The sequence below is a fragment of the Elephas maximus genome, chromosome 10 (genome assembly GCF_024166365.1).
Source record: "Elephas maximus indicus isolate mEleMax1 chromosome 10, mEleMax1 primary haplotype, whole genome shotgun sequence".
NCBI lineage: Eukaryota > Metazoa > Chordata > Mammalia > Proboscidea > Elephantidae > Elephas > Elephas maximus.
In genome coordinates, this window is record NC_064828.1 from 25,454,903 (window position 1) to 25,482,688 (window position 27,786).

Consider the following 27,786-nt stretch of genomic DNA (forward strand, 5'->3'; position numbering starts at 1 on the left):
GTGAAGGGGCTCGATTTCTCAATTTCACCTAGTTTTTAGGGATTCTAACTCTTACTAGCATTCATGTGTCTGGGTTTTCATGCATTACTAAGATAAAAATTCTACTCAAAAAGGAAAGTTGGTATGAGCGGATGGAGGTTTGTCATGGAGATGTTCAACTCGTTGCTTCATCCAATTACATGAATTTAAGAAATTAAATCAACTAATTTACAAGTGAAATCGAATATATGAAAAATTATTTTGAAATCACAGAAATCCAGTCTAAGAATCTACAGACACAATCTGAATCTTTTTTTTTCCCCTTAAATTACAGGTCAGAAAGAAAGAAAGAAAGAAAGAAAGAAAGAAAGAAAGAAAGAAAGAAAGAAAGAAAGAAAGAAAGAAAGAAAGAAAGAAAGAAAGAAAGAAAGAAAGAAAGAAAGAAAGAAAGAAAGAAAGAAAGAAAGAAAGAAAGAAAGAAAGAAAGAAAGAAAGAAAGAAAGAAAGGAGAAGAAAGAAAGAAAGAAAGAAAGAAAGAAAGAAAGAAAGAAAGAAAGAAAGAAAGAAAGAAAGAAAGAAAGAAAGAAAGAAAGAAAGAAAGAAAGAAAGAAAGAAAGAAAGAAAGAGAGAAAGAAAGAAAGAGAGAAAGAAAGAAAGGTGAACTGCTACCACAGAGGAATGGAATTTCCCAAACTTAACATTAAGCAAAAATATCAAATAAGAAAGAGTATATACTGTATGCACCTACTTAAATAATATTCAAAAATAAAATTAATTGATGATGTTAGAAGCCAAGGTAGTAATTATCCTTGAAGGGGGGATAGGAAAAGGAAGGAAGCATGGTGGGGCAGAGGCTCTGGAAGTGCTAGAAATGTTCTGTTCCTTGATGCAGATGAGAGTTACATGGGTCAGTTCACCTGAGAACAGTGTTCTTAAAATTTGTGCTCTTTTTTGTATATATGTTTATATTAATAAAAATTAAAACGAGAGAGCCAGAGAGACAGTATTCTGGTTGTGAGATGTGAGATAGATCATAGGAAAAAAAAAAAATCACTGACTAGAGTAATTAGATATTATCCTTTCCTCTGTCCAGTGACAAATTATGTAAACTTGAATACAAAAGCCTGACAAAACTGAAAGGACCAGCAATTACTGGAACTCTTTCTGTATCTTCTGTGGCTCAGCTCTTCATGAAGTTCTACTTTATGAAGAAACCTAAGGCATTAGTTCCTTTCAGTTTATCCCTGGAGATATTAAGGTCATTTAAACTCAGCCAGAAAAAAAAAAAAAATTTTTTTTCTTTATTGATGTTGCTTGGAGCCCTAGCGGAGCAATGGTTAAGAGCTTGGCTGCTAACCAAAAAGTCAGCAGTTTGAATTCACCAGCAGCTGCTTGGAAACCCTAAGAGGCAGTTCTGCTCTGTCGTAAAGGGTCAGCATGAGTCAGAATTGACTCGATGGCAACACGTTGGTTTATTGGTGTTGCTTAATTACAATATACGTTTTACTGAGTTTTGATTGGTATTTGATTTGGTGAAGCTTTTTAATTGTAATGTTATATAAGATTGGAATATATAGAATAAGGCATTTAGGCCTTTCTTTTCCACTTATTTATTCTCTTCTGCTTTATCAGAACGTTCACATTTTTTATGTTATTTTTACTTTTATAAACTGTGCAGTACTTAGAAAAGTTCTGTGGTAAATACTGAAAACAAAAAGCGAAATGTAAATGAGCAGCATTTTATCTGATTTTGAAGAATCTAACCACTTATTAACCACTTATATTATTTTCTATTAATATTATCTTAAATTATAATTGCTTAGTCTCCTTTTGAGTGTTGCTGGAGGGTTTATGCATAATGACAGGGCATGTGATGAATAATTTTAACTCTCAGACTCCCAGACTCATCTCTATAGTTCATCTCTCTAAGACACACACACACACACACACACACAAAACCTAACGCATGTGTTATTATGGATCATATAAAAAATGTGATCCAAAGATTTCCAGAAGATGTTAAAAAGTGGAGTCTGAAGTCAAAGTAAGTCATTGGCCAAATTACACAGTGGGACAAAGTTCATCTTGGAAAAGCTAGCAGATTCTCTTAAATGCCCTTCTCCCCTCCTCATCACTTCTCAGGAGTCTGCTGTCATCAGGTTAAACCAGATGCCCACCTTGGCTTGTCCTCCCTGGAAAGCACCCTCTGAGGCTTCCAGATCTAAATGGTGCACTGAAGCCCTCGAGGTGGGAAAGGCAAAAATACCTGGTAAAAGCGGCTAAGAAGGTTTCATATGTACCTGTTCAGAAAGAGCAAAGCCTTAAGCAGAGGGAATGAGTCTCCTAGAGGAAGCTTCTGGTGCTACAGCAGAGAGGGGTGGCAGGAGGCATTTCCAAGCAAAGGAGACTGTCTGGTGCCTTTAGAATGACACTGTGGCTAATCCAATTGTGTGGGAGAATCATCACAATAGTCCTCCTCCTAATAGCTTTTCTGAGACTTCTGCAAAGCTGTATTCCTCCATTATGACTTTGGCTTTTTGGAGTGTCTAGAAAAAGAAGGGACCCTGCTTTCCATGAAGTAATATGTTGGGCAAATTGATCCCACCAGTATTTCAGTTTCTTAATATATAAGATGAATGCGTTAGGTGACAAGAGCTTTAAGTTTCTCTGTAATATAAATTCATTATTTTTTAGTTCATTATTCTTGAGTATTTGAATGCCTACTTTGACCAGGGTGTTGTACTAGACACTGAGATACGGCAGTTCGGCTTATAACTTGCCTGCCTGAAGGTCATTTACTACTAATTATAATCCAATGTTCATTTAGAGAAGTTAATGGTCCCTCATTTCTCTACACTTCCCAGCCCATTCCTTACTAGATGAAACAGAAGTGAGTTTATTGCTTAATAAAAGGACTATCTTTATGCCCAATAAAATCACTGTACTACAGTGGAAACAACGTTATTGAAATGAAAGATTCTAAGTTAAAATCATATCAGGCGGGTATCTGACACTGAGCAGTTCATTTAGCCTTTCAGGGCTCGTTGGCCTGAAATATTAAATATTGAGGACAATATTACCCACAAAGAGACATTGAATATGTTTTTTAAAAGATGATGTAGGTGAGAGGTCTTTAATAAATTGTGGTGACTACCCATATGTAAACATTCTTAATAATGAATATTTCACATCACAATTATTAATTTTTCTAATAATTACGCCTGCTCAAAGATAGCATGATCTGACATATGTAAGGATGAGTTTCCAATTAGTAGATGTGCTCAAGTAAAGGCCAATTTTTCATTTCTTATAATATTTTATTTTTAATATATGTATGGAAACCCTAGTGGTGTAGTGGTTAAGCGCTACAGCTGCTAACCAAAAGGTCAGCAGTTTCAATCTGCCAGGCACTCCTTGGAAACTCTATGGGGCAGTTCTATTCTGCCCTGTAGGGTCGCTGAGTCTGAATCGACTCAATGGCAGAGGGTTTTGGTTTTGGTAATATATGCATACAGTTTTGTAGTAGCTGAGCTTCATGGCCCTCCTAATCCGAAATCCTAACAATCACACTTTTCCCTCATATTCCTATCTGGGATATTACGGCAGGTCGGTGAAGTGAAGTATCAGTATAATTACAGACTTACCAAACCGTATCAGTTCAAAGGTACATCATTTACAAGCTTTTCACATTGCCAACCCCCACGCCCATTCCTGCGCCAAATCCAGGTCAGAGGTATAATGGTCACTATGAAGACAAAGGCTGGTGTATGATTTCAGAAGAATGTTGAAAAATGCTTTGACTTACCTAAAATGAAATGGAAATATCCTGTAGGCTGGGTGGCAAAAATGATTTGCACTCAACTAAAGGTTGGAGATTCAAACTCACCTAACAGCACTGAGGAAGAAAGCCCTGTCAATCTGCTTCTGTAAAGACTACAACTGAGAAAACCCTATGGATCAGTTCTACTCTGTGACACATGGGGTTGCCAGGAGTCCAATCAACTCAATAGCAATGAGTTTGTTTTTTTTTGGTTGATAATCCTTGGAAAGAATTTAGTTGTTACTTCCTCCTCTTATAAGAAAACACCGACCTGACTCTGAGCAAATGAGTCATAAAGAGCTTTGTTTTAGGAAGAAGGAAACAGGCTCAGGATGTCCGTTGCCAGGCTGGGCCGTCTCCAAGGAGGTGGGAGAAGGTTGGATGCAGTATTCCAATGGAGGCCCTAGCTGGGGGAGCACCTGGGAACAGTCAGGAACCTGAAAGACAGAAGGCAAAAAGAACAAAATGCTGAAAAGAAAACCTCCTGTTCTACAAATTTTCATAAAATTTGCCTAGCTGTAGCTATATAGCTTCTGTTTACAATAACAGTAAACTAGTTAATCACAAAAAACTTTTAAAGACCTTTAGAAATTAAAACCAAACATACATGAAGAGTGTTGATTCCTGGCCTCCATTCCAGCTGCAAGCATAGAATTTTTACCTCTACATCCTAGGAAAACGCCACTTTCCAACTTAATCTCCTCTGAAAGGTCCAGAATATGGACGAATTCTCCGGGGTGTTAAAGCATTGTGTTTAAGGGGAAGCATCAGCAACTTTATCTGGGTTTTCACATAAGGTTCCATTTTCTAACTAGAAAATATTGTCAAGAATATTTTTTAGGAATTATAACAAATGATAGTGATTGTTTTAAGATCTGGGGACTGTAAAAACACTGCAATATCAGAAATATTGCACAAATTTAACAAAACCACGCTTAGCCTTTCATCTCATTTTTCCTTGATTCAAAGCATGGATAACTTTTTCCTGTTTTCCTCAGGGGTGTGTTATGTATAATCATCACATAATTGAGTCAAGCATTTTATTCAGTAATAATACAATGCCTTTTCCCATAATGGCAATTCTATTTTAAAAGCTAGGAATCATGCATGGAATACACGTTTTGTTTTCCCATAACTAGGTGTGCAGCAGGACATTTTGACTTTTATTTATTACTTATGTTAGCATTTTTCTGTCATAAATTAAAAAGGACCATTCTGAATTATAAGCTTTAAAATGACCTGAAGTACTGGTGAAGAGTGAGCTTCTTGGAACAAGTAAACACATGAGACTATGTGGGTAGCTCCTGTCTGGAGAAGAGATGGGAGGGCAGAAGGGGTCCGAAGCTGGCCGAATGGACATGAAAATAGAGAGTGGGGGGAAGGAGTGTGCTATCTCATTAGCGGGAGTGCAACTAGGAGTATATAGCAAGGTGTATATGAGTTTTTGAACGAGAGACTGACTGGGTTTGTAAACTTTCACTTAAAGCACAATAAAAATTAAAAAAAAAAAAAGTCCTGAAGTTCATATCAAAGAATGATGTCCAAAGACAACATGGACTATACAGAGAGTATTAGCCCGGAATATAGAAAATATTGTTTCTACTGCTACCTCTGACTAAATAACTTTGGAGCTTTTGGCAAATCGCGTATCTTTCCACAGGTTTAGTTTCTCCTAAAAAACAAAAAAAAAGTGAAAATTTCTTCCTCCTAAGCTCCAATATTCTATCATTCTGTTTTTAAAAACATGAAGCCCCCAAAAAGCAAATGAATTCCATAATAAAAATAATTGTAACAGGCTGAAGTAAAATAAGCAGTATATGCAATCAAATGGGCGAAACCATCCTCACTTTAGCAAAGAAATACAGCCTTCAGTCATTTTCCGGTCAGGTATCTGGACAACAGTAAACAGGCCAAATAGGCACAGAATCCGGGAAGGTTAAGCCAGAGTGGGAAGGATAATTGCCCTCCCTGTTCTCTGAAGTAGGAGACTAGGAAACAACAGCACCCTTCCCTCCCTGGGCTTGTAATATCTGTACCTACCAGGAAAAATAAAATTCTTCAGGATCCATCGGAAAGGAAGCAAAATTGGGAAACCCATGTCTTCCCAGATTTCCGTCTTCACCATTTACTCTCTAAAATGTCATTGTTCTTAGCTCACAGATATAAGAAAAGCCATCACAATGATTAGAAGCTCATTAGGGATTTGACGTCACCAGGCTGTAGTGACAAAGGGACCTAGAGGAGGGTTGTGATAGCAGAAATCATCTGTATTTGGGATAATTATGTGAGAGCATTTTTTTTTTTTTTTTGGCGCTGCTCACAAGAATAATAGTGCATCACCTTGAGTATTTTACAAATGGACCAAGCAGCAGATAAATGGAAATGCCTTGTCCTGTAGGGGAAATTGTAACGTGGTGGAAAGAAAGACATAATGATGAATAATTTTGTTGACTACGGTAGTCCTTTCCACTTCAGGAGAGCATGAGAACAGTGCCATCGGGAGTGTTGCAAGTTGATGTGGAACAATTACGTGCCCCTGCATACTACACAGTAAGGCATACACCTGATATTTTAACAACCCCAGAAGAGCCACATGTTCGCTTTCCAAAGGCAAGGATTCTAGGGTAGGGTAGGACAGTAAGAGTTTGTGTTTTACATCAGAGACGCCGCATCCTCAGAGTAGATTCTGGATACAGATATCACCTACCCCAAACTCCCTGAACCCTGTTTTCCCTATTGTCAGCTCAAGTCAACTATGTTCTGGTTTGGATTACCTCCTCTCCCCCCTGCAATGAGATGTAGGAAGTACCTCCAGGTAGAAAACTAGTTCGACTATAATGTTCACCTTTTTTTTCTTTATTAGGGATCTAATCTTGTGTTGCCAGTAGTGCATTGCTTAAAAACAGTTATTTCATATCCTTTGCCTAGTTTTCTAGTTGATTACAAGGAGAGATTAAGTTCATTACCAGTTTTTTCATCATGGCTATAGGTGGGGGTTCTTGCATTCTTTTTTTTAATCATGAATATGGCTTACTTCTTTTTTAAAATAAGGTATAATTTAAGTACCATAAAATTAATGTTTTTTTTTTTATTGTGGTAAATATATATATGTAACATAGCATTTGCTCTCTCAACATTCTCCACAAGCACAATACAATGACATTGTTTTTGTCACATTGTGCAAGCATCACCATTATCTACACGCAAATTTTTACATCACCATTAACAAGCTCTGTGTCCTCTTAGCAATGAGTCCCCCTCTTCCCTTCCTTTTCACCTTGCCCCTGATAACCACTAATCAGCCTTGGTCTGTATATACTTTCCCAATGTAGATATTTCACACAAGTGAAATCATACAACATTAGTTCTTTTGTGACTGACTTATTTAGCTCAGTATGATGTTTTCAAGATTCATTCATGCTGTACTGTGTGTCAGTAATCCTTTTTTGTTGCTGAGTAGTGTTCCATTGCATTGATGTACTGTATTTTGTTTATCCATTCGTCTGTTGATGGACAGTTAGTTTGAGCATGCATCTGTTTGTACTCCAGCTTTCAGTTATTTTGATTATATACCTAAAAGTAGAAACAACCCACTATTAAATAATCAATGGGTTGGAAAGAAATGAAAAGAAAAATCAGAAAAATTTAGAGTTGAATGAAAATGGATGCATAACAAAGCAAAACTTATGTGATGCAGTGAAAAGTGCACAGAGGGAAATGTATAGCTGTAAATGCCGACAAAAAAAGGAAGAAAGGCCATAATTCAATAATCTAACATCACAACTTGAGGAACTAGAAAAAAAAGAGAAAACTAAATCCAACAAAACCAGAAGGAAGGAGATAACAAAGTTCAGAGTGAAGATAAAGAGAACAGAAAAACAATACAGAGAACTGATGAAAACAGAAGTTGGTCCTTTGAAAAGATCAATAAAATCAACAAAACTTTAGCTAGACAAAGAAAGAAGAGAGAGAAGATGCATATATCTAGAATCAGAAATCAAAGTGAGGACATTACAAGTGACCCTACAGAAATAAAACGGATCATAAGAGAATAATTAAAACAATCATATGCCAACAAATTAGATAATTTAGATGAAATGGACATACTCCAGAAACACATAAACTTTCTGCATCTAACCAAGAAGTACAAAATTGTAACAGATTCATAACAAGTGAAAAGATTAAATCAGTAATAAAAAACTTCGTAACAAAGTCCTGGGTCAGATGGCTTCATTGGGCAATTAATTCTACCAAAGATTTACAGAAGTGACCCCAATCTGTCTTAAGCTATAAAAAAAAAATAAAAGAAGAAGAGGAAACACTTCTTTATTTAATTCTTTATTTTTCATTGTGCTATAGGTGAACATTTAGAGAACAAATTAGTTTCTTATTCAAAAATTCATACACAAATTGTTTTGTGACATTGTTTGCAATCCATGTGATATGTCAACACTCTAACCTTCCTCACCCTGGGTTCCTCATTTCCATTCGTAGAATTTTCCTGACCTTCTTGCCTTCTTTTCTTTGCTTTTGGGCAGGTATTGTTCATTTGTTCTCCTATATATGATTGAACTATGAAGCACATTCCTCACATGTGTTATTGTTTGTTTTATAGATGTCTTTTAGTCATCTAGTGTTGTTATAACAGAAATACCACAAGTGGATGGCTTTAACAAGCAGAAGTTTATTCTCTCACAGTTTCATAGGCTAGAAGTCCAAATTTAAGGTGCCAGCTCCAGGGGAAGACTTTCTCTTTTTGTCGGCTCTGGAGGAAGGCCCTTGTCATCAATCTGCTCCTGGTCTAGGAGCTTCTTGGCTCAAGAACCCTGGGTCCCCACTGCTTTCTTTTATCTTTCTAAAGAGATTGGCTCAAGACACAGTCGAATCTTGTAGATTGAGTCCTACTTCATTACCATAACTGCCGCCTATGCCACCTCATTAACATCATAGAGGTAGCATTTACAACACATAGAAAAATCACATCAGATGACAAAATGGTGGATCATTACACCATACTAGGAATCACGGCCTAGCCAAATTGATACACATAATTTTGGGGGGACACAATTAAATCATGACAATAGGCTTGTCTAATTTTTGGCTGAAGGGTGCACTCCAGGAGTGACTTCAGTTCTGAGGCAAAAGGGTGTTTGGGGGCCATAGTCTCAGGAGCTCCTCCAGTCTCTGTCAGACCAGTAAGTCTGGTCTTTGTGTGTGTGTGTGAATTTGAATTTTGTTCTACATTTTTCTCATGCTCTGCTCAGGAACCTCTACTGTGATCCCTGTCAGAGCAGTAGGTGGTAATAGCCAGGCTCCATCTAGTTATCCTGGGCTCAGGCTGGTGGAGGCTGGAGTATTCGTGGTCTATTAGTCCTTTGGACTAGTATTTCCCTTGTGTCTTTGGTTTTCTTCATTCTCCTTTGTTCTGTACTGAATGTGACCAGCAGATAAATCTTAGATGGCTGCTTACAAGCTTTTATAGCCTCAGACACTACTCACCAAAGTTGGGTGTAGACATTTTCTTCATGAATTACGTTATGTCAGTTGACCTAGATGACCCCTATAAACACGGTCCCCAGCCCTCAGCCCAGTAATTCAGTTCTTCACAGTGTTTGGGTGTGTCCGTGAAGCTTTTATGACTTTGCCTTGGTCAAGATGTGCTGACTTTCCCTTTATTGTGTGCTCTCTTTCCCTTCACAAAAGTTAACACTTACCTACTATCTAGTTAGTGATTTCCCCTCCCCAACCTTCCACACCCTCATAACCTTCAAAGACTGTTTCTTTCTGTGTGTATACCTTTTCTTGAGTTTTTACAATAGCGTTCTCTCTCTGTTGAGAATAATGTTGGCTGTTGGTTTTGTATAGATGCCCTTTGTTATGTTGAGGAATTTCCCTTCTATTCCTATATTATTGAGGGTTTTTATCAGGAATGAGTGTTGGACCTTATAAATGCTTTTTCTGTGTCTATTGAGATGATTGTGTTATTCTTTTGTTTTATTTATGTGGTGGATTATGTTGATTGATTTTCTAATGTTGAACCATCCTTGCCTACCTGGTATGAAACCAGCTTAGTGATGTTGTATTCTTTTTTTGATATGATGCTGAATTCTGTTGGCTAGAATTTTGTTAAGAACATTTGCATCTATATTCATGAGAGATATTGGCTGTGATTTTCTTTCTGTGGTATATTCTCCTGCCTTTGGTATAGGGTAGTGCTGGCTTCATGGAATAAATCCAGGAGCATTCCTTTGTTTTCTATTCCCTGAAATAGTTTGAGTAATACTGTTGTAAGCTCTTCTCTGAACTTTTGGTAGAATTCTCCAGTGAAGCCTTCAGGCCAGATTTTTTTTTTTTTTAATTACCTCTTCAATTTCTTCTCTCATTATGGGTCTATTGAGACTTTATATCTTAGTTTTTGTTACTTTAGATAGGTAGTATGTTTCTAGAAGTTCGTCCATTTCCTGTAGGTTCTCAAATTTGTTCTCAGGGTTATTTGACTCCTCTCCCGTTTTCCTTTCGTTAATTTGTCCAGTGGTTTGTCAATTTTGTTGCTCTTTTCAAAGAACTGACTTTTGGTCTCATTCTTCCAGTTGTTTTTCTGTTCTCCATTTCATTTATTTCTACTCTATTATTTCCTTTCTTTTGATGGCTGTGGGCTTCTTTTGCTGTTCTCTTTTATTTGTTTAGGTTGTAAGGCTAACATTTTGATTTTGGTCATTCCTTTTTGATGTGTGGATTTATCGCTATAAATTAACCCCTGAGCACTACCTTTGCTGCATCCCAAAGGTTTGTTATGTTTTCATTCTCATTTGATTCTAAGAATTATTTATTCTCTCTGTGATTTCTTTTATTATCCAGTTGTTTTTAAGCAAGATATTATTCAGTTTCCTTGATTTATTTATTTTTTTAATTGTTGTTCTTCCCCTTATTGATTTCTACTTTCATGGTGCTGTGATCAGAGAGAACATTTTATATTATTTCAATGTTCTGGATTTTATTGATGGCTGTTTTACAACCGAAAATGTGGTCTATTCTGGAGCATGATCCATGTACATTGTAAAAGAATGTATACTTTGCTGCTATTGGTTGGAGTGTTCTATTTATGACCAAGAGGTAAAATAATTTAATTTTGGCCTTTAGATCTTCTGTATCTTTGTTGACTTTTTGTTCTAGATGTTCAATCCTTTACTGTGTTGTTAGAGTTTGTTCAAATCTACCAGCCACTCCATGGTAGAAAAATGTGGCAGCTTGCTTCCATAAAGATTGTAGCCTTGGAAGCCTTTTCAGGCAGTTCTACTCTGTCCTATAGGGTCACTATGAGTCAAAACCAGCTCAACAGCAAGGAGTTTTTTTGGCCCTTTTATTATTGAGTTTTAAGAGTTAATTATATATTCTGAATACTAGTTCTTCATCAGATATATGATCTGAAAATATTTTCTTTCATTCTATGAGCTGTCTTTTTACTTTTTTGATAGTGTCTTTGAAACACAAAAGTTCTTAATTTTGATGAAATCCAATTTATTTTTTCTTTAGTTGCTTGTGTGTTAGGCATCATGTCTAAGAAATCATTACCTAATTTAAGATTATGAAAATTTTCATCTATTTCTTTCCGAAAGTTTTAGTTTTAGCTCTTACATTTAGAACTTTGATCCATTTTGAGCTAATTTTTGTGTGTTGTGTGAGGTAGGAAACTAGCTTCCTTCTTTTGCTTGTGTCTATTTTTTTTATTCAGTTGCCACAATAAAATGCAAATTGAAACTAAAGAACAATTTCATTTTCCCCTATCATATTAAGGAAGTATAAAACAAAACAATAATAAGAAACAGGAGTAAAAATTTGGATATATGGGAGCTCTATTTTGTCAAAGTTACTGAACAGTTTTTATAAAGGAATTTGTTGAATTTATTAAAATATGTTCAGACTCACGATCCAATAATTATACCTCTAGTTAACCTCTAAAATCCTTCTGATTCAGCTATGCTGTAACCCCAGCCTCTCTTTCATACATATTTATATTTTTTGTTTATTTTTGTGGGCATTGTTTTTGTCTTCTGTGTTGTCATTCCAGATGAGTGGAGCAGATAACTGTGTGATTCATGTTTTTTGGAAGTTTTCATCCACAGTCACTTCTATTCCTAGTTTTCCAAAGTTTTTTATTTTTTCCAACAATGATTGCTAATAATTATCAAATATTTTGTATACCTTTTGAAATAATCATGTATTTTTTTCTTTTATTCTTTTAATGTGGTAAATTATACTGAAGGATTGCAAAATGTTAAATCAGCCTGTTCCTAAGTACTCATAACTGGATCATGATTCACTATTCTTTTTTATGAATTTCTGAATTCATATTGCTCATTCTTTCAAAGAAATTTATACTTTCATTTATGAATGAGATTGTTTATAATTTTCCCTTATACTGTGCTGGTTAAAATTTGAAATCAAAATTATATTGGCTTCAGTAAGAGAGTGAAGGAATATTCTCCCAGAAAAAGGAAGAAATATCATTCTCTCTTTTCACATGGCACTCTTAAACTGAGGGAATCCTAAGTTTTCTTTCTTTCTTAATAACTTACAACAGCATTTTGTGAGGACTATATATTCTAGAAGAGTCTTGGTGGTGCAATGGTTAAGCACTAGGCTGTTAATCAAAAAAAAGTTTGAACCCACCAGCTGCTCTGTGCAGGAGAAACATGTGTTATTCTGCCTCTATAAAGATTTACAGTCTTATGGGGGCAGTTATGCTCTGCCCTATAGGGTTGCTGTGTGTTGGAATTGACTGGAAGGCAAAGGGTTTTTTAGTTATATATTCTAGAATTCATGATCTCCAAATATATACCCATTTAACTTTGTGCTATAGAATTGGGAGCTAAATTACTCCGAGACAGTATCTTAGAAATAAAATTACTGGATCATGAGATTGAAAATATTTTTATAAACACAATAAATTTCTTTCTAAAAATGGTTTAGTAACATTCGACAAAATAGAGTTCCCATATATCCAAATTTTTGGTACTATTTAGTATTTTTGTTTTGTACTTCATCAGACTGGGGAAAATGACATTACTGTTTTGTTTTAACTTACATTTTTATTACCTGTTAGATTGACTACTTTGTCTACTTTTTTGCCATGTGATATATGACCCCTCAATACTTTAGAAAAGATGAAGTAAGGCTGTCATTTGAGAGTTAAATTGTACAGGTATATATATTTGACAAGAGAACATATGCCAACTCTCAGAATGATTCCCAAACCAGTGAGACTTGATTTTACCTTTCTTAGAGGTATTAGCACACCTAAAGTAAGGCAGTCTCAAGCCCTGAATATATGTAAAAATAAGAGGAGTAAAAATAATATTACTTCCTGTCCCAACATTAGTCAGATAGGTAATTCCCTGTCAGGCTATCATAGCCTGATGACCTTACACATGCCAATCCTGTCACCAAAATTTTTGATTTTAACACAGGCTTACCAAAGCCACTTACTGATAATTTGGCTTCTGCTCCAGTCACACTGCTCTATTTGTTTCATTTGATGATTATATTTTTCAATGCAATCTGAAAAAGTTATCTTCTAAGTTCTTACAATTATCAACTTGGGATTCCTGAATTTGTGAGTCTGTGGGCCAAAACTTGAATTGGGTCAAATTCACTGAGTTAGTGTCCAGTTATGAGGTTTCCTGGTAGTTGGCCCACTAAGTGCCCTTTCCAGGCAATACCGTTTTGTAACACTTATACAGAGTCATAGCCAATGAAAACCTTAAGTCTCACAACAGACCCACTTGCTTTGAACATGTCATCAGGAGGGATCAATCACTGGAGGAGGACATCTTGTTTGGTGACTAGAGAGCCAACAAGGTTGTAGGAGGCCCTTGGTTAAATGAATTGGCACAATAACAATAACCAAAACAAAGGCCTCAAACATGCTGGCAATTCTGAGGATGGTGCAGGTAACTTTTTGATCTATTGTGCATAAGGTTGCCATGAGTCAGAGTCAACTTGACAGCATCTATCTATCTATCTACCTATCTATCTAGCATCTATCTATCTATCTACAGTGTAAACTACTTTTCATTCAAAACCTCTATGACATCTTTGTTTATGACTGCATATTTCTTAATATGCAGTCATTTCCATGAGATCGGGGATCTATTTCATTCTCCTTTATGTGTCCAAACTATCTGGCATAAATTAAGTAAAAAAGTTTGCTGAAATGCATCTTTTTGCTTTTAATTGAATAGAACTGAGCATTACCACACTGAGATTATTCACACAATATATGTGTTTTTTAATTCCTCTAATACCTTTTACTTTCCTCTATTCTTAATTATTTCTGAATGTGTTTATTGCTATACTGATTGATTTGGAATCTATTCCTGAACAGAGGACTATGACTTTTGCCTCTTTTTTTAATACCTTTCATTGTCCAATTCAATGGTATGCGTACAGCCAATTTTTAATCAAAGTCAGTTTATTAAAGTAATATCCAATAAAGTAACCTCACATCTGAAGAACATAATGTGTAAATGAAATCAGATTCCTACAAAGTGCATTGACTACCTAAATTTGGAGACTTAGGGATGTAAAGATTAGTTTTCTGTTGGCTTCCTACCCCAGTCATTCCCAAATACCTCATATGTTTGAAACAATGATATAACGTACTTGAAAACTAATGTTTTGTTTATAATATCTCCCATATGGTACTTACTGCCTATGCTTTCCTGTTAAGCTTTTTGTACTTTGACAAGTGTGGTAGGAGATAGAATAATATTTGTCTTAGAATAATCTATCCTAAGTAATAAAAACAAAAGACAATCTCACCTTCCATTCAGAAACTACACATTTGAATTGAAAGCTAGCACGAACAGAATAAACTCTTCCTGGACTGAATTAAATAATTCAGTGATGACAGCATGTGGCTGAAAAAAGAATCAATCATGTGTTCACCCTTCTCTTTCCCTTTCCCTGATAAGATGGTTGCTGGCATGCTTCTGAAGTTTCACTTGAAGTTTGAGAAAAAGGGAACAATTGGAAATACTTTCTAATTACTTATATATGAGCTTTCTGTAACTGCCTTAAAATTGACCCTCTCAAATGAAATTAACTAAGCAGAATCCTACACTGATTCTGAACTAATGGTAGGCTTGTTATCACTGCTATAAAAACAATTCATATGTAAGTTTTGTGACATTTCTTCCAGAAGGTACAAAAGTACTGCAGTAAATTTAAATAGAAACGCTTGTATTTTTGGGGTGCCATTATTTGTTTCAGAGGTCCCTAGGTGTCACAAACACTTTGTACTTGTCTATAAACCTAAAGCCTGATGGTTCAAACCCACTCAGCTTCACTGCTTCATAAAGATTACAGTCAAGAAAATCCTGTGGAACAGTTCTACTCTGTAACACATGGGGTCACCATGAGTCAGAATCCAGTCCATGGCAGCAGGCTTATTATTTCTTTCAAAGCCAGAGCGGCAAAACTCAATCTCACAGTTGCTTCTATAGTATTTTATGTCTTTAAGCTTTAGCACAAATGAAAAATATAACAAAATCTGATTTTACAAACATCAATGTCTAATTTGTGCGTTTGGAATTTTAAAGGACCCAAATTTTCGCTAGAAAAATTATGAGCTATAAGTGATAAAGGCAGAGAACATACTTTAGGGTATTCATACAGCCTCTCAGGCCAGAGCAGACTGTTCTTAACTCACATTATGCTAAGTTACCATCTATGCTAACATGATCAAATCAGAAGAGTTAGGAAATCATCTTTAATGCTTAAAAATGCTGCAAGAAATTAAAAAAAAATACATCCTATATAATTGAAAAAATATTACTTAGGAGTTTTAACATATGGAATTGATATATTTTAGCAAAGATGATGTGAGCCACAGAATATAGGAACTATCATTGTAATATGAGTTTCTGCAGTGAATTTACCAACTTTAGATCACTAGGTTCTGGACCTCTAGTAGTGAAAGAATAATTATGATAGAAACACAAGGATAATAATTATACATGGTCACTACAATGGCCAAGAAGTAAGGATGTATGTTCCTTCCTCACAGTTATCAAAAGACCCACTTGGAACCCATATGTCGGTTCCTTAGCTTCCTCATGGCTTTCTTCACATCTTTATTCCTCAGTGTGTAAATGATGGGGTTAAGGAGAGGAGTAAAGACAGTAAAAAACACAGAGATAAATTTATCAATTGGGAAGCTTTCAAAGGGCCAAATATAGATGAAGATTAATGGGCCAAAGAACAGAACCACAACAGTGATGTGGGCAGACAGGGTTGAGAGAGCTTTGGATGTCCCACCAGAAGCTTGGTGATGGACAGTGGCAAGGATGATAGCGTAAGAAATAAGCAAAAGGAGGAAACAGATAAGTGATAGCAGACCACTGTTAGTGAGCACCAGGATCTCCAAAATATAGGTGTCTAAGCAGGCAAGCTTGATCACGAGAGGGAGGTCACAAAAGAAATTGTCTACCTTGTTGGGTCCACAGAAGGGCAGGTTGACTGTGAATGCCAGGTGGCTGGCTGAGTGTAGGATGCCAATGGCCCAAGAGACTCCCACAAGAACAGTGCACACCTTGCGACTCATGATGGTCGTGTAATGCAGAGGTTTGCATATAGCAATGTATCGATCATAGGCCATGGCAACAAGAAGCACCATCTCACTACCCCCAAAGACATGTAAGAAAAAAATCTGTGACATGCATCCCTGGAAGGTGATGGTCTTGTGTTCATTGAGGAAATCTGCAATCATCTTGGGAGTAGCAAATGTAGCCTGACAAACGTCAATGAAGGAGAGATTGCTAAGGAGAAAGTACATTGGGGAATGCAGGTGAGAGTCTGTAATTACTGTGAGGATGATAAGGATGTTTCCCAAAACAGCAGCTCCATAAAACACAGAGAACATAAAGAAAAGGAAGACTTGGAGTTCTTGAGAGCTAGACAAGCCCAACAAAATAAATTCAGTAACCACTGACTTATTGCTCCAACCATCAGTTGAATCTAGGCTGCTGATGTTATCTAGAGGGTGAAAAAAAAAAGTAATTGGAAATGGATAAAGATAAGTCCTTCATCTTTCATGCAAATTAAATAAATGTTTTAATTCTAATAACTATAAAAAATGGTGAGGTATAAGACAGTAATTATTCACATTATTTTTAGGAAATAGATACTTTTCTCTGTGGTTACTTAAATAATTACAAGGATTATTCTTTACTTTTGGCATGCAAGATAGATAGATGACAGATGGATGAACGGAAGGAAGGAAGGAAGATAGATAAATGTATCCAATTAACAATAAGTCAATAGAGATGGAGGGAAGAAGTTGAGAGAAGCATTATTTCCCGTTGTAGTCTAACATATTAATGCAGAAGAAGTGTACAAGATTTCCACAGCACTTTGAAAGATACAATCTGTACTTACACATTCAGATATAGCACAAAATGAATCTTTTGCCCTTGACAAAATCTTGGAGGGAGAGGAAATTTAGATCAGCATAAAGAGATGGAAATTAGCCCAATTACTCTGATATATTACATCAAAGTAATATGTGGTCATGTAGTGAGATATCTGTAATAATAAGAATAAAGAGAAATTTATTTGTAACAAATTAAACTAGCATGAGCCAGAGATTGCATTTGCTTTCTTATAGTAAAGCAATTTAAATTTTATAGCAGTGAGATATAAAAAAGAAAAAAAAAGATATCTTCCCAGGACCTTGGCAACATACATTCTTTTAAATAAAAAAGTGATTCTTTTCGTTTCCTAGTCATAGTTTCTTCCTTCCTCAATATGATTTCCCTTTTACAGCAATTGGGCTGAGCAGCTACCTACTCTTTAAAGAGGAGACTATGCACAGTGTTAATTTGCATCAGATATTTCTGATTAAACTTATATTTGAACTATTTATCTTGCTGGTCCTTTTACAACCTCTTCATTCTCTAGTATAGTTAATTTTACAATTAAAAAAGTCTTTTCCAAAGCCTATTGATTGCCATCTGGGTTGTAATTAATTTATTTGACAAAGAAAGCATCTGCTATGCACCAAACATTATTAAGACTCTAGAGAAAAAACAACTGACATGAATGTAAAAAATCCCCACACCCATGTAGCATACATCCTAAGTGGATAGGGAGCTGGCAGATTTAAAAATAAACAAAATCTATATTGTGCTAGTTAACGATAAGCACCATGGAGAAAATGTTCTTCTGCTAGTCAATTTTTTCAGAAGTAGACTGCCCAGGTCCTTCTTCCTAGTTTGTCTTAGCCTGGAAGCTCAGCTGAAACCTGTCCACCAAGGGTGACCCTGTTGGTGGCAAAAATCCCAGTATCACAGCAGCAGGCAAGTCAGGACAAACTGACAGGCACATTGAATCTGAGCAAATAGTCCAAGAAGCAGGGCTATATAAAGAAGAACTGAACACCAGGGTTGGAGGAAGACTCATTAACAACCTGCGTTATGCAGATGACACAACCTTGCTTACTCAAAGTGAAGAGGATTTGAAGCACTTACTGATGAAGATCAAAGACCACAGCCTTCAGTATGGATTACACCTTAACACAATGAAAACAAAAATCCTGACAACTGGACCAATAAGCAACATCATGATAAAAGGAGAAAAGATTGAAGTTGTCAAGGATTTCATTTTACTTGGATACATAATCAACTCTCATGGAAGCAGTCAAGAAATCTAAAGACACATTGTATTGGGCAAATTTGCTGCAAAAGGTCTCTTTAAAATGTTAAAAAGCAAAGATATCACTTTAAGGACTAAGGTGAGCCTGACCAAAGCCGTGATGTTTTCAATTGCCTCATATGCGTGTGAAAGCCAGACTATGAATAATGACGACCGAAGAAGAATTGATGCCTTTGAATTATGGTGTTGGAGAAGAATATTGACTATACCATGGACTAGCCAGAACAACAAAGAAATCTGTCTTGAAGAAATGCAGCCAGAATGCTCATTGGAAGCAAGGACGGCAAGACTTCATCTCACATAGTTTGGACATGTCATCAGGAGGGATAAGTCCCTGGAGAAGGACATCATGCTTGGTAAAGTAGAGTGTCAGCAAAAAAGAGGAAGACTCTCAATGAGATGAACTGACACAGTGGCTACAACAATGGGTTCAAACATAGCAATGATTGTGAGGATGATGCAGGACTGAGCAGGGTTTCGTTCAGTTGTACATAGGGTCGCCACGTTAAAATTGACTCTACCGCACCTAACAACAGGAACAAAGTGGAGAAAATAAATTAGAGCAAAAAGAATACAGATGATAACTGGGTGGTTAGAGAAAGCCTCCCTAGGCAGGTTACATTTCAACAAAGTCAGGAGAATAAGGAGCAAGCCATGAGGAAATCCATTCCAGACAAAGGAGGTAGCTAGCAAGTGCAGTAACTAATTCATGTGAAATGAGTGCTCTTTTTGGAAACATCTGTATAATTCTGGCAGGTTTATTAGAGTTAAATGAATGGAGATCTAGCTTTTAACCTTATTATGCACTTGCCAGGTGTATAATTGGCTTTACTAAACAAATTCTGCCTCATGAGTTTAAATATGTTTTTAACTTAGGAAACTATAAATTCAGTCTCAAGAATGAAGACACACAAGTAACTTACCTTTGTATTTTCTGTAATAAAATATGCATACATAATCACTTTGCAAATGCTGTATTTCCAGGAAATACATGGTATAATTTTTATCTTTCAGAATAAAGTCAGAATGGCCTAAGCTTTCCAGGAAGTACCCTTCAAAATGCAGCTCATGGCCAAATCTCATAAGAAAGGAGGTGCTCCCTGTGTGTCTGTAGTGACACTCAATGATGGTGCTTTTAGATATATTATTTATTCATGGCATGACTTTCAAATATTGAGGCCATCAACAAAAACATAAAAATTGGTCATTGCTTCTTATGGTAACACCTCATAGAGTCTTGAGCCTTGTAAAAGTCTTCCTGAACTATAGTTCTGTATATACAAGGTCTGATAAGAGTTTGAATAGTGGTAAAAGCATTAACCAAAAGTTTTCTTATCTAAAACCATTTTATATCCAATTTTAATTGAATTGAGATATTAGTTTAGTTTTACAAGTGTAGGCAGAATTTCTCTAAAATTCTAAAAGCATTTTTTTCCATATTAAGGGCCAATAAGAATCCTTATTTACAGCTTTGTGATAAGCCAGACTTCAGGAAAAGGAAAAGATTGAAATTTCCATAGGAAGCCATTATATAAATAGCATACAATTTGAGAGCAGAAGATGTGGATTTAATTCCTGGCTTCACTATTTATTTTGTGGTATTGTTTGTTCATTCATTTATTCAACGTATTGAACACCTTCTATGATTATATGCCAAGCACTCTGTAGGCATGGGAATATAACAGCAAACAAAATATATAAGATTCATGTCGCCAGCAATTGACCACAACTCTCTGAAGTTTTGATCCCTTATCTGTGATAGCATACATTTGAAAGAGGTATGAAAACTATAAAGTGACATATAAATATTACTTGTGTTAGCATGCTATTATAATTGAAAATCACATTATGTTTTAGCACCATACAATCAGAATGGAAAAGTATCTGCTTCTGAGCAGATTCACAAGCTATGAGATTTTTTAAAAAACGCAAAAAATAAGATCAATGAACCAATATTAGAATGAAATCATTTTTCTGTAATAAGTGTACCCATCCACTGAACCCACTGCTGTTGAGTCGATTCCGACTCATATGAGCTATGAATAAGTGTACAGCTTGTTGAAACGATAAGATGAAATTCTGCAAAAAGGGGCCAGGTAGTGTTCCTTAGAGTGCTCTCTGTATTCACCTGTAGTCACTTCCAATCTTCAGAATTCTTGAAGTCTAACCTGTAAAAAGAAAGGGTGGGATAAACCAGAGGTACAAATACTTATCATTGTGAAAGATAGGGAAACTTTCTTTGATGTTTTATAAGGAAACCTACTTTAGAATTCAAATACGTGGCTTGGACATGAGAGCATCCTAAGGATAATATGCTGACTTTGGAAAGCTGCTACAGGCTTCTAAGCTAGAGATAAAGTGAATGTAAAATTAGCCTTCCATTTAAAGAAGAAATGTGAAATCCATATGTGGTACTTTCTGGACTTGGAAATTGGTTTGGTTTAGCCAAAAAGTTCAACTAAAACCATGCTAGTCAAGCATAAAGAGGGAAGCAAAAATCACAAGGCAAATTGTAGCATCTTCTCCTTTGGGTTAAGCTCTAGGTTTCTCAGCTCAAATTAACAAACAAAATGATTTGGTGTTAATGATGGTGATGTGAGAAAAGAGTCAATCAAAGATGCCAAAAAGAAGGAAAATCGTTTGCCAGTGAAGATAAAAAAAAAATTAAAAATTTAAAGTCATCGTTATATGAGGAAATTGGTTTCTTGTCTCTGTGTAGATAATTAACCAAACTGAATAAAGGATTTTGTTTACAAAGAACTTGGTTTATTTGCCTTGCGTCGATATGTGACTAATCACAGCATAAATAAATATGTAGTTCTGATGCAAGAGAGTGCAAAATAATAGATCTTAGAAAAGTCCCTCAACATTAGCATCTGAGGTCTTAAAATCTTGTAAGCATCCATATAAGATACTCCACTGCTCTCACCCCATCTGGAGGAAGGGACAGTGAAGAAAACCAAAGACACAATGGAAAGATTAGTCCAAAGAACTCATGGTGCACAATTTCTGCAGAACTGAGTCCAGCACAACTAGATGGTCCCTGGCTACCACCACTGACCTTTCTGACTGGGATCACAAAAGAGAGTCCCAGACAGAGCTGAAGAAAAAGATAGAACAAAAATCTAACTCACAAAAAAAAGACCAGGTTTACTGGCCTGATAGAGACTGGAGAAGCCCTGAGAGTGTGGCCCCCGGACACCCTTTTAGCTCTGTAATGAAATTACTCCTTATGTTCACCCTTCAGCCAAAGATTAGACAGGCCCATAATACAAAACGAGACTGAAGGGGCATACCAGCTCAGGGGCAAGGACTAGAAGGAAGGAGGGAACAGAAAAGCTGGTAATAGGGAAACCAAGGTCTAGAAGGGGAGAGTGTTGACATGTGATGGGGTTGTTAACCAATGTCACAAAACAATATGTGTACTAACTGTTTAATGAGAAGCTAGTTTGTTCTGTAAACTTTCATCTCAACTACAACAAAAAAAAAGTCCCTCAATGAGAAAAAACATCAAAATATCAAATTACAGCACTCTCTATTTGTAAAATGCTTGGAAGAAAATGGCTCTGCCACTCATAATTATATTACCCTTAGTCTGTTTTCAAGTCACTTGTGCAAAGCATTGTGCTAAACACTTCATGCATTATCTCATTAATTCTTACAACAAAGCTTTGATGGATGTACGATCAGAACCCTAATGTTACAGTAGAAAAGTTTAGTTCAGCAATAAAGTCAGTGTCACAGGGCACACTGTTAGTTAATGAGGGTTACAATAAGTATGTATTCTTGGATTATGCAAACCTTTGTCTACTAGCAGCGTGCCCTTGTGACACTGACTTTACTGCTAAACTAAGCTTCTTCTACTATAACATTAGGATTGTGATAGTACATCCATCAAAGCTTTGTTGTAAGAATTAATGAGATAATGCAGAAGTGAAGAAGTTCACCTGGTCATTAAAATGACAATTTTATGTCCCATTTTATACTCTTAACATCATCTCTGTTCTCTCTGGACTAAATATCAGCAGGCTCACATTTACTTGTATTCCCCAGGCAGTTACCAGTGTTGGCAGTGACAATAATCAGTCATGGTTTGACATTTCATTTCATATTTTAGAATCTCACAAGCAAACTTCAAGTTGTCCTTCCTAAGAACTCAGGTCATCTTAACTCTGGTAATAAATTTAGTCACAATAATTTACCTCTCTGAATGGTAATATCTATGTTTAATCGTTTGCTTGATATGATTAAATTCCACATACCAGTTCTGATAGAAATCCTAAGGGAGTAGCAAAGTTTGAGGAAGACAAGCCTCCAAACCCATTTGTTTTTTAAAAAAGTGAACCATAAGGGCCTACAAAACAAATATTTAAATACCATACCACACACCCCCAAATCTCAGATAGCCAATCCCGTTACAATAACCGGTTAAGGAACTTCCTTTGTGAAGTGAAGTCGTCTTGCTGTGGGAGTTATTAGCATCATTTTTGTTGCCTTTCCCAAAGCCATGATGATGATAACTTTTAAATTATTGGCCTATAATTGCAAGTGAGGGCATTTATCTCCAGGGAAAATGTAGTGACCCAGAAGCTTGAAAAAGTTACATTTAGCCTCCCTTAATAATCTGTCTCCCTCCATGTGCCTCTTGAAAAAGTTACATTTAACCTCCCTTAATAATCTGTCTCCCTCCATGTGCCTCTTAATCTGTCTCCCTCCATGTGCCTCTTTTCTCTTATCCAAAATGACCGCTCCACTAAGCACCAGCCTGCATGTTCAGAGCCTGAAGAAAATCAGATCGGAAGAAATGTGAATCTGGCAGAGGCCTAAGAAATTTAGAAATATTTTTCTTTAACCTTTGCTTCTTCCTTCTCATGGCAGTATTTATGATAAAGTGTTTCAAACACCATACTACTTAATATTCTATTAACCAAATTCAATATTTTAATTTTGCCTGCTTGGTACTTGACCATGAAACAAAATCAGAAAGAAGGCTTAGTTGGGCATATATGGGTGAAGCTGCTCAAACGTACATAGAGCTCGCTTTTGGCTGTTGGGGAAAGAAATCCCATCGGAGATGTAGAAGAACTGAGAAAGTCTATAGAAAAGAGCACTATCCTTTTTTACGCATTTCTGAATTCATATCACTGAGTCTTTGAAAGAAATTTATATCTTTGCTTATGAGTGAGATTATTTATAATTTTCCCTTATGCTGTGCTTGTCAAAATTTGAAATCAAAATTATATTGGCTTCAGTAAATGAGTGAAGGAATATTCTCCCAGACAAAGGAAGAAATATCATTCTGTCTTTTCACATGGCACTCTTAAACTGAGGGTATGATAAGTTTTCTTTCTTCCTTAATAACTTACTTGCATCAACATTTTGTGAGGAGTATATATTCTAGAAAAGCTTCAGTGGTGTAGTGGTTAAGCACTCAGCTGTTAACCAAAAGGTAGGTGATTTGAACCCACCAGCTGCTCTACTCAGGAGAAAGATGTGGCAGTCTCCTTCCATAAAGATTATAGCCTAGGAAACCCTATGGGGCAGTTGTCCTCCGTCCTATACAGTCTCTCTGAGTTGGAATTGACTTGACGGTGACGGGTTTTTTAGTTATATATTCTAGAATTCATGGTCTCCAAATTATATACCCATTTAATTTTGTGCTATAGAATTGGGTAATAAATTACTCCAAGATCCCACCCAGCCCAGTGCCGTCGAAGCGATTCCAGTATCCTAGAAATAAAATTACTGGGTCTTGGGTCTGAAAATATTTCTATAAACTCAATAAATTCATTTCTAAAAATAGTTTAGTAACTTTTGACAAAATGGAGTTTCCATATATCCACACTTTTAGTACTATTTAATATTAACTTTTTGTTTTTTACTTCATCAGTCTGATAAGGGAAAATGGCATTACTCTTTTGTTTTAACTTACATTTTTATTACCTGTTAGATTGACTATTTTGTCTATTATTTTGCCACTTGTACACTTTTTTCTTTGAATGATATTTGACCCCCACACTTTAGAAGTGATGAAATAAGGCTGTCATTTTAGAGTTAAATTCTACTGGTATACCCATTGCCATCGAGTCGATTCCAACTCATAGCAACCCTATAGGACAGAGTAGAACTGCCCCATAGAGCTTCCAGGGAGCACCTGGTGGATCTGAACTGCCAACACTTGGGTTAGCAGCTGTAGCACTTAACCACTACACCACCAGGCTTTCCTTAAATTCTACAGGCATGTAGAATTGACAAGAGAACATATGCCAGCTCTCAGTTAGAATGATTCCCAGACCAGTAAGACTTGAATTTAACACATTAGATGTATTAGCACACCTAAAGAAAGACTGTATCAAGCTCTGAATGCATGTAAAAATAAGAAGAGTCACTAGGATAAATAATATTAGTGCCTGTTCCAACATTGTTCAGATAGGTAATTCTCTGTCAGGCTGTCATAGCCTGATGACCTTACACATGTCAATCATGTCCCCAAAACTTTTAATTTTAACACAGAGTTACCAAAGCCACTTGCTAATAATTTGGCTTCTGTTTCAATCATAATGCCCTATTTGTTTCATTTGATGATTATATTTTTCAATGCAATTTGAAAAAAATTGTCTTCTAAGTTTCTTACAATTATCAGCTTGGGATTTCCGAATTTGTGAGTCTGTGCGCCAAAACTTGAATTGGGCCAAATTCACTGAGTTAGTGTCCAGTTATGAGGTTTCCTGGTAGTTGGCCAACTAAGTGCCCTTTCCAGGCAATACCATTTTGTAACACTTATACAGAGTCATAGCCAATGAAAACCTTAAGTCTCACAACAGACCCACTTGCTTTGAACATGTCATCAGGAGGGATCAATCACTGGAGGAGGACATCATGTTTGGTGACTAGAGAGCCAACAAGGTTGTAGGAGGCCCTTGGTTAGATGGATTGGCACAATAACAATAGCCAAAACAAAGGCCTCAAACATGCTGGCAATTCTGAGGACGATGCAGGTAACTTTTTGATCTATTGTACATAAGGTTGCCATGAGTCAGAGTCAACTTGACAGCATCCAGCTATCTATCTACAGAGTAAACTACTTTTCATTCAAAACTTCTATGACATCTTTGTTTATGAGTGCATATTTCTTAATATGCAGTCATTTCCATGAGACCAGAGATTTTCCTCATTCTCTTTTATGTGTCCAAAGTATGTGGCATAAATTAAGTAAGTAAAAAAGTTTGCTAAAATGTATCTTTTTGCTTTTAATTGAACGGAACTTAGTATAACCACACTGAGATTATTCACTTAATATATGTGTTTTATCATTTCTCTAATACTCTTTACTTTCCTCTATTCCTAGTTATTTATGAACATGTTTATTGCTATCCTGGTTGATTTGGAATCTATTCCTAAACAGAGGACTATGACTTTTGCTTTTTTTTTTCTTTAATGCCTCTCATTGTCCAATTCAATGATATGCATACAGCAAATTTTTAATCAAAGTCAGCTTATTACAGTAAGATTCAATTAAGTAACCTCACGTCTGAAGAACACAATGTTCGAACAAAATCAGATTCCTACAAAGTGGAATGACTACATAAAATTCGGAGACTTAGGGATGGACAGTCAAGTTTTCCATTGGCTTCCTACCCCAATCACTCCCACATACCTCATATGTATGAAACGATATAACTTACCTGAAAATTAATGTTTTGTTTATGATATCTCCCTTATGGCACTTACTGCATATGCTTTCATGTTAAGCTTTTGGTACTTTGACAAGTGTGCTACGAGACAGAATATTTGCCTTAGAATAATCTATTCTAAGTAATAAAACAAAAGACAATCTCATTTTCAGTTCAGAAACTACACATTTGAATTGAAAGCTAGCACGAACAGAATAAACTCCTCCTGAAATGAATTAAATAATCCAGGGATGACAGTAATAGATCCTGTGGCTGAAAAAAGGCAGAGTCAATTGCATGCTCACCTTTCTCTTAACCATTCCATGGTAAGATGGTTACTGGTATGCTTCTGAAGTTTCACTTAAAGTTTGATAAAAAAAGGGAGTAGTGGAAATATTTCCTAATTACTCATGTATGAGCTTTCTGTAACTATCTTAAAATTGACCCTCTCAAATGAAATGAACTAAGCAAAATCCTGCAGTGATTCTCAACTAACAGTAGGCTTATTATCAGTGCTATAAAGAGAATTTGTATGTACATGTTACATTTCTTCCAGAGGGTACAAACTATTGCAGTAATTTTAACTACAGACGATTATATTTTCGGTGTGCTATTATTTGTTTCAGAGGTCCCTAGGCGTCACAAACACTTTGTACTTGTCTACAAACCTAAAGGCTGGTGGTTCAAACCCACTCAGCTTCACTGCTTCATAAAGATTACAGTCAAGAAAATCCTATGGAGCAGTTCTACTCTGTAACACATGGGGTCACCATGAGTCAGAATCCACTCCATGGCAACAGGCTTATTATTTCCTTCAAAGCCAGAGCAGCAAAACTCAATCCCATGATTGCTTCTATAGTATTTTATGTCTTTAAGATTTAACAAACTCACTAACCAAACCCACTGCCGTCGAGTCGATTCTTACTCATAGCGACCCTATAGGACAGAGTAGAACTGCCCCATAGAGTTTCCAAGGAATGCCTGGTGGATTTGAACTGCTGACCCCTTGGTTAGCAGCTGTAGCACTTAACCACTATGCCACCAGGGTTTCCTTAAGATTTAACACAAATGACAAATGAAATCTGATTTTACAAACATCAATGTCTTATTTGTGTGTCTGGAATTTTAAAGGACCCAAATTTCCCCTAGAAAAATTATGAGCTAGAAGTGATAAAGGCAGAGGAACGTGCTTTAGGGTATTCATACAGCCTCTCCTCCCAAAGCAGATTGTTCTTAGCTCACATTATGCGAAGTTACCCTCTGTGCTAACCTGGTCAAATCAGAAGAGTTAGGAAATCATTTTTAACTCCTAAAATGCTGCAAGAGATTAAAAATTAATAACTCCTATATAAGGGCAAAAGGATTACTTAGGAGTTTTAATATGTGAAATTGATGTATTTCAGGGAAGATAATGTGAGCCACAGAATATAGGGACTATCATAAAAAGATGAGATTCTGCACTGAATTTACCAACTTTTAGATCACCAGTTTCTGGACCTCTAGTAGTGAAAGAATAATTATGATATAAACACAAGGATAATAATTATACACAGTCACTACAATGGCCAAGAAGTAAGGTTACATGTTACGTCCTCACAGTTA

The 27,786-nt window shown here is 36.2% G+C and overlaps 1 protein-coding gene across 1 annotated transcript; it reads right to left on the reverse strand.

The window, feature by feature from the left end:
- Positions 1-15,869: 15,869 nt before the first annotated feature.
- LOC126084445 (olfactory receptor 4K1-like) lies at positions 15,870-19,504 on the reverse strand. The gene is made up of 2 exons (XM_049899033.1): positions 19,435-19,504; positions 15,870-16,834 (listed from the first exon to the last, which is right to left on the reverse strand). Exons 1-2 carry the CDS (start codon positions 19,502-19,504, stop codon positions 15,870-15,872), a joined length of 1,035 nt encoding a protein of 344 aa, XP_049754990.1.
- Between the last annotated feature and the right edge of the window lie 8,282 nt (positions 19,505-27,786).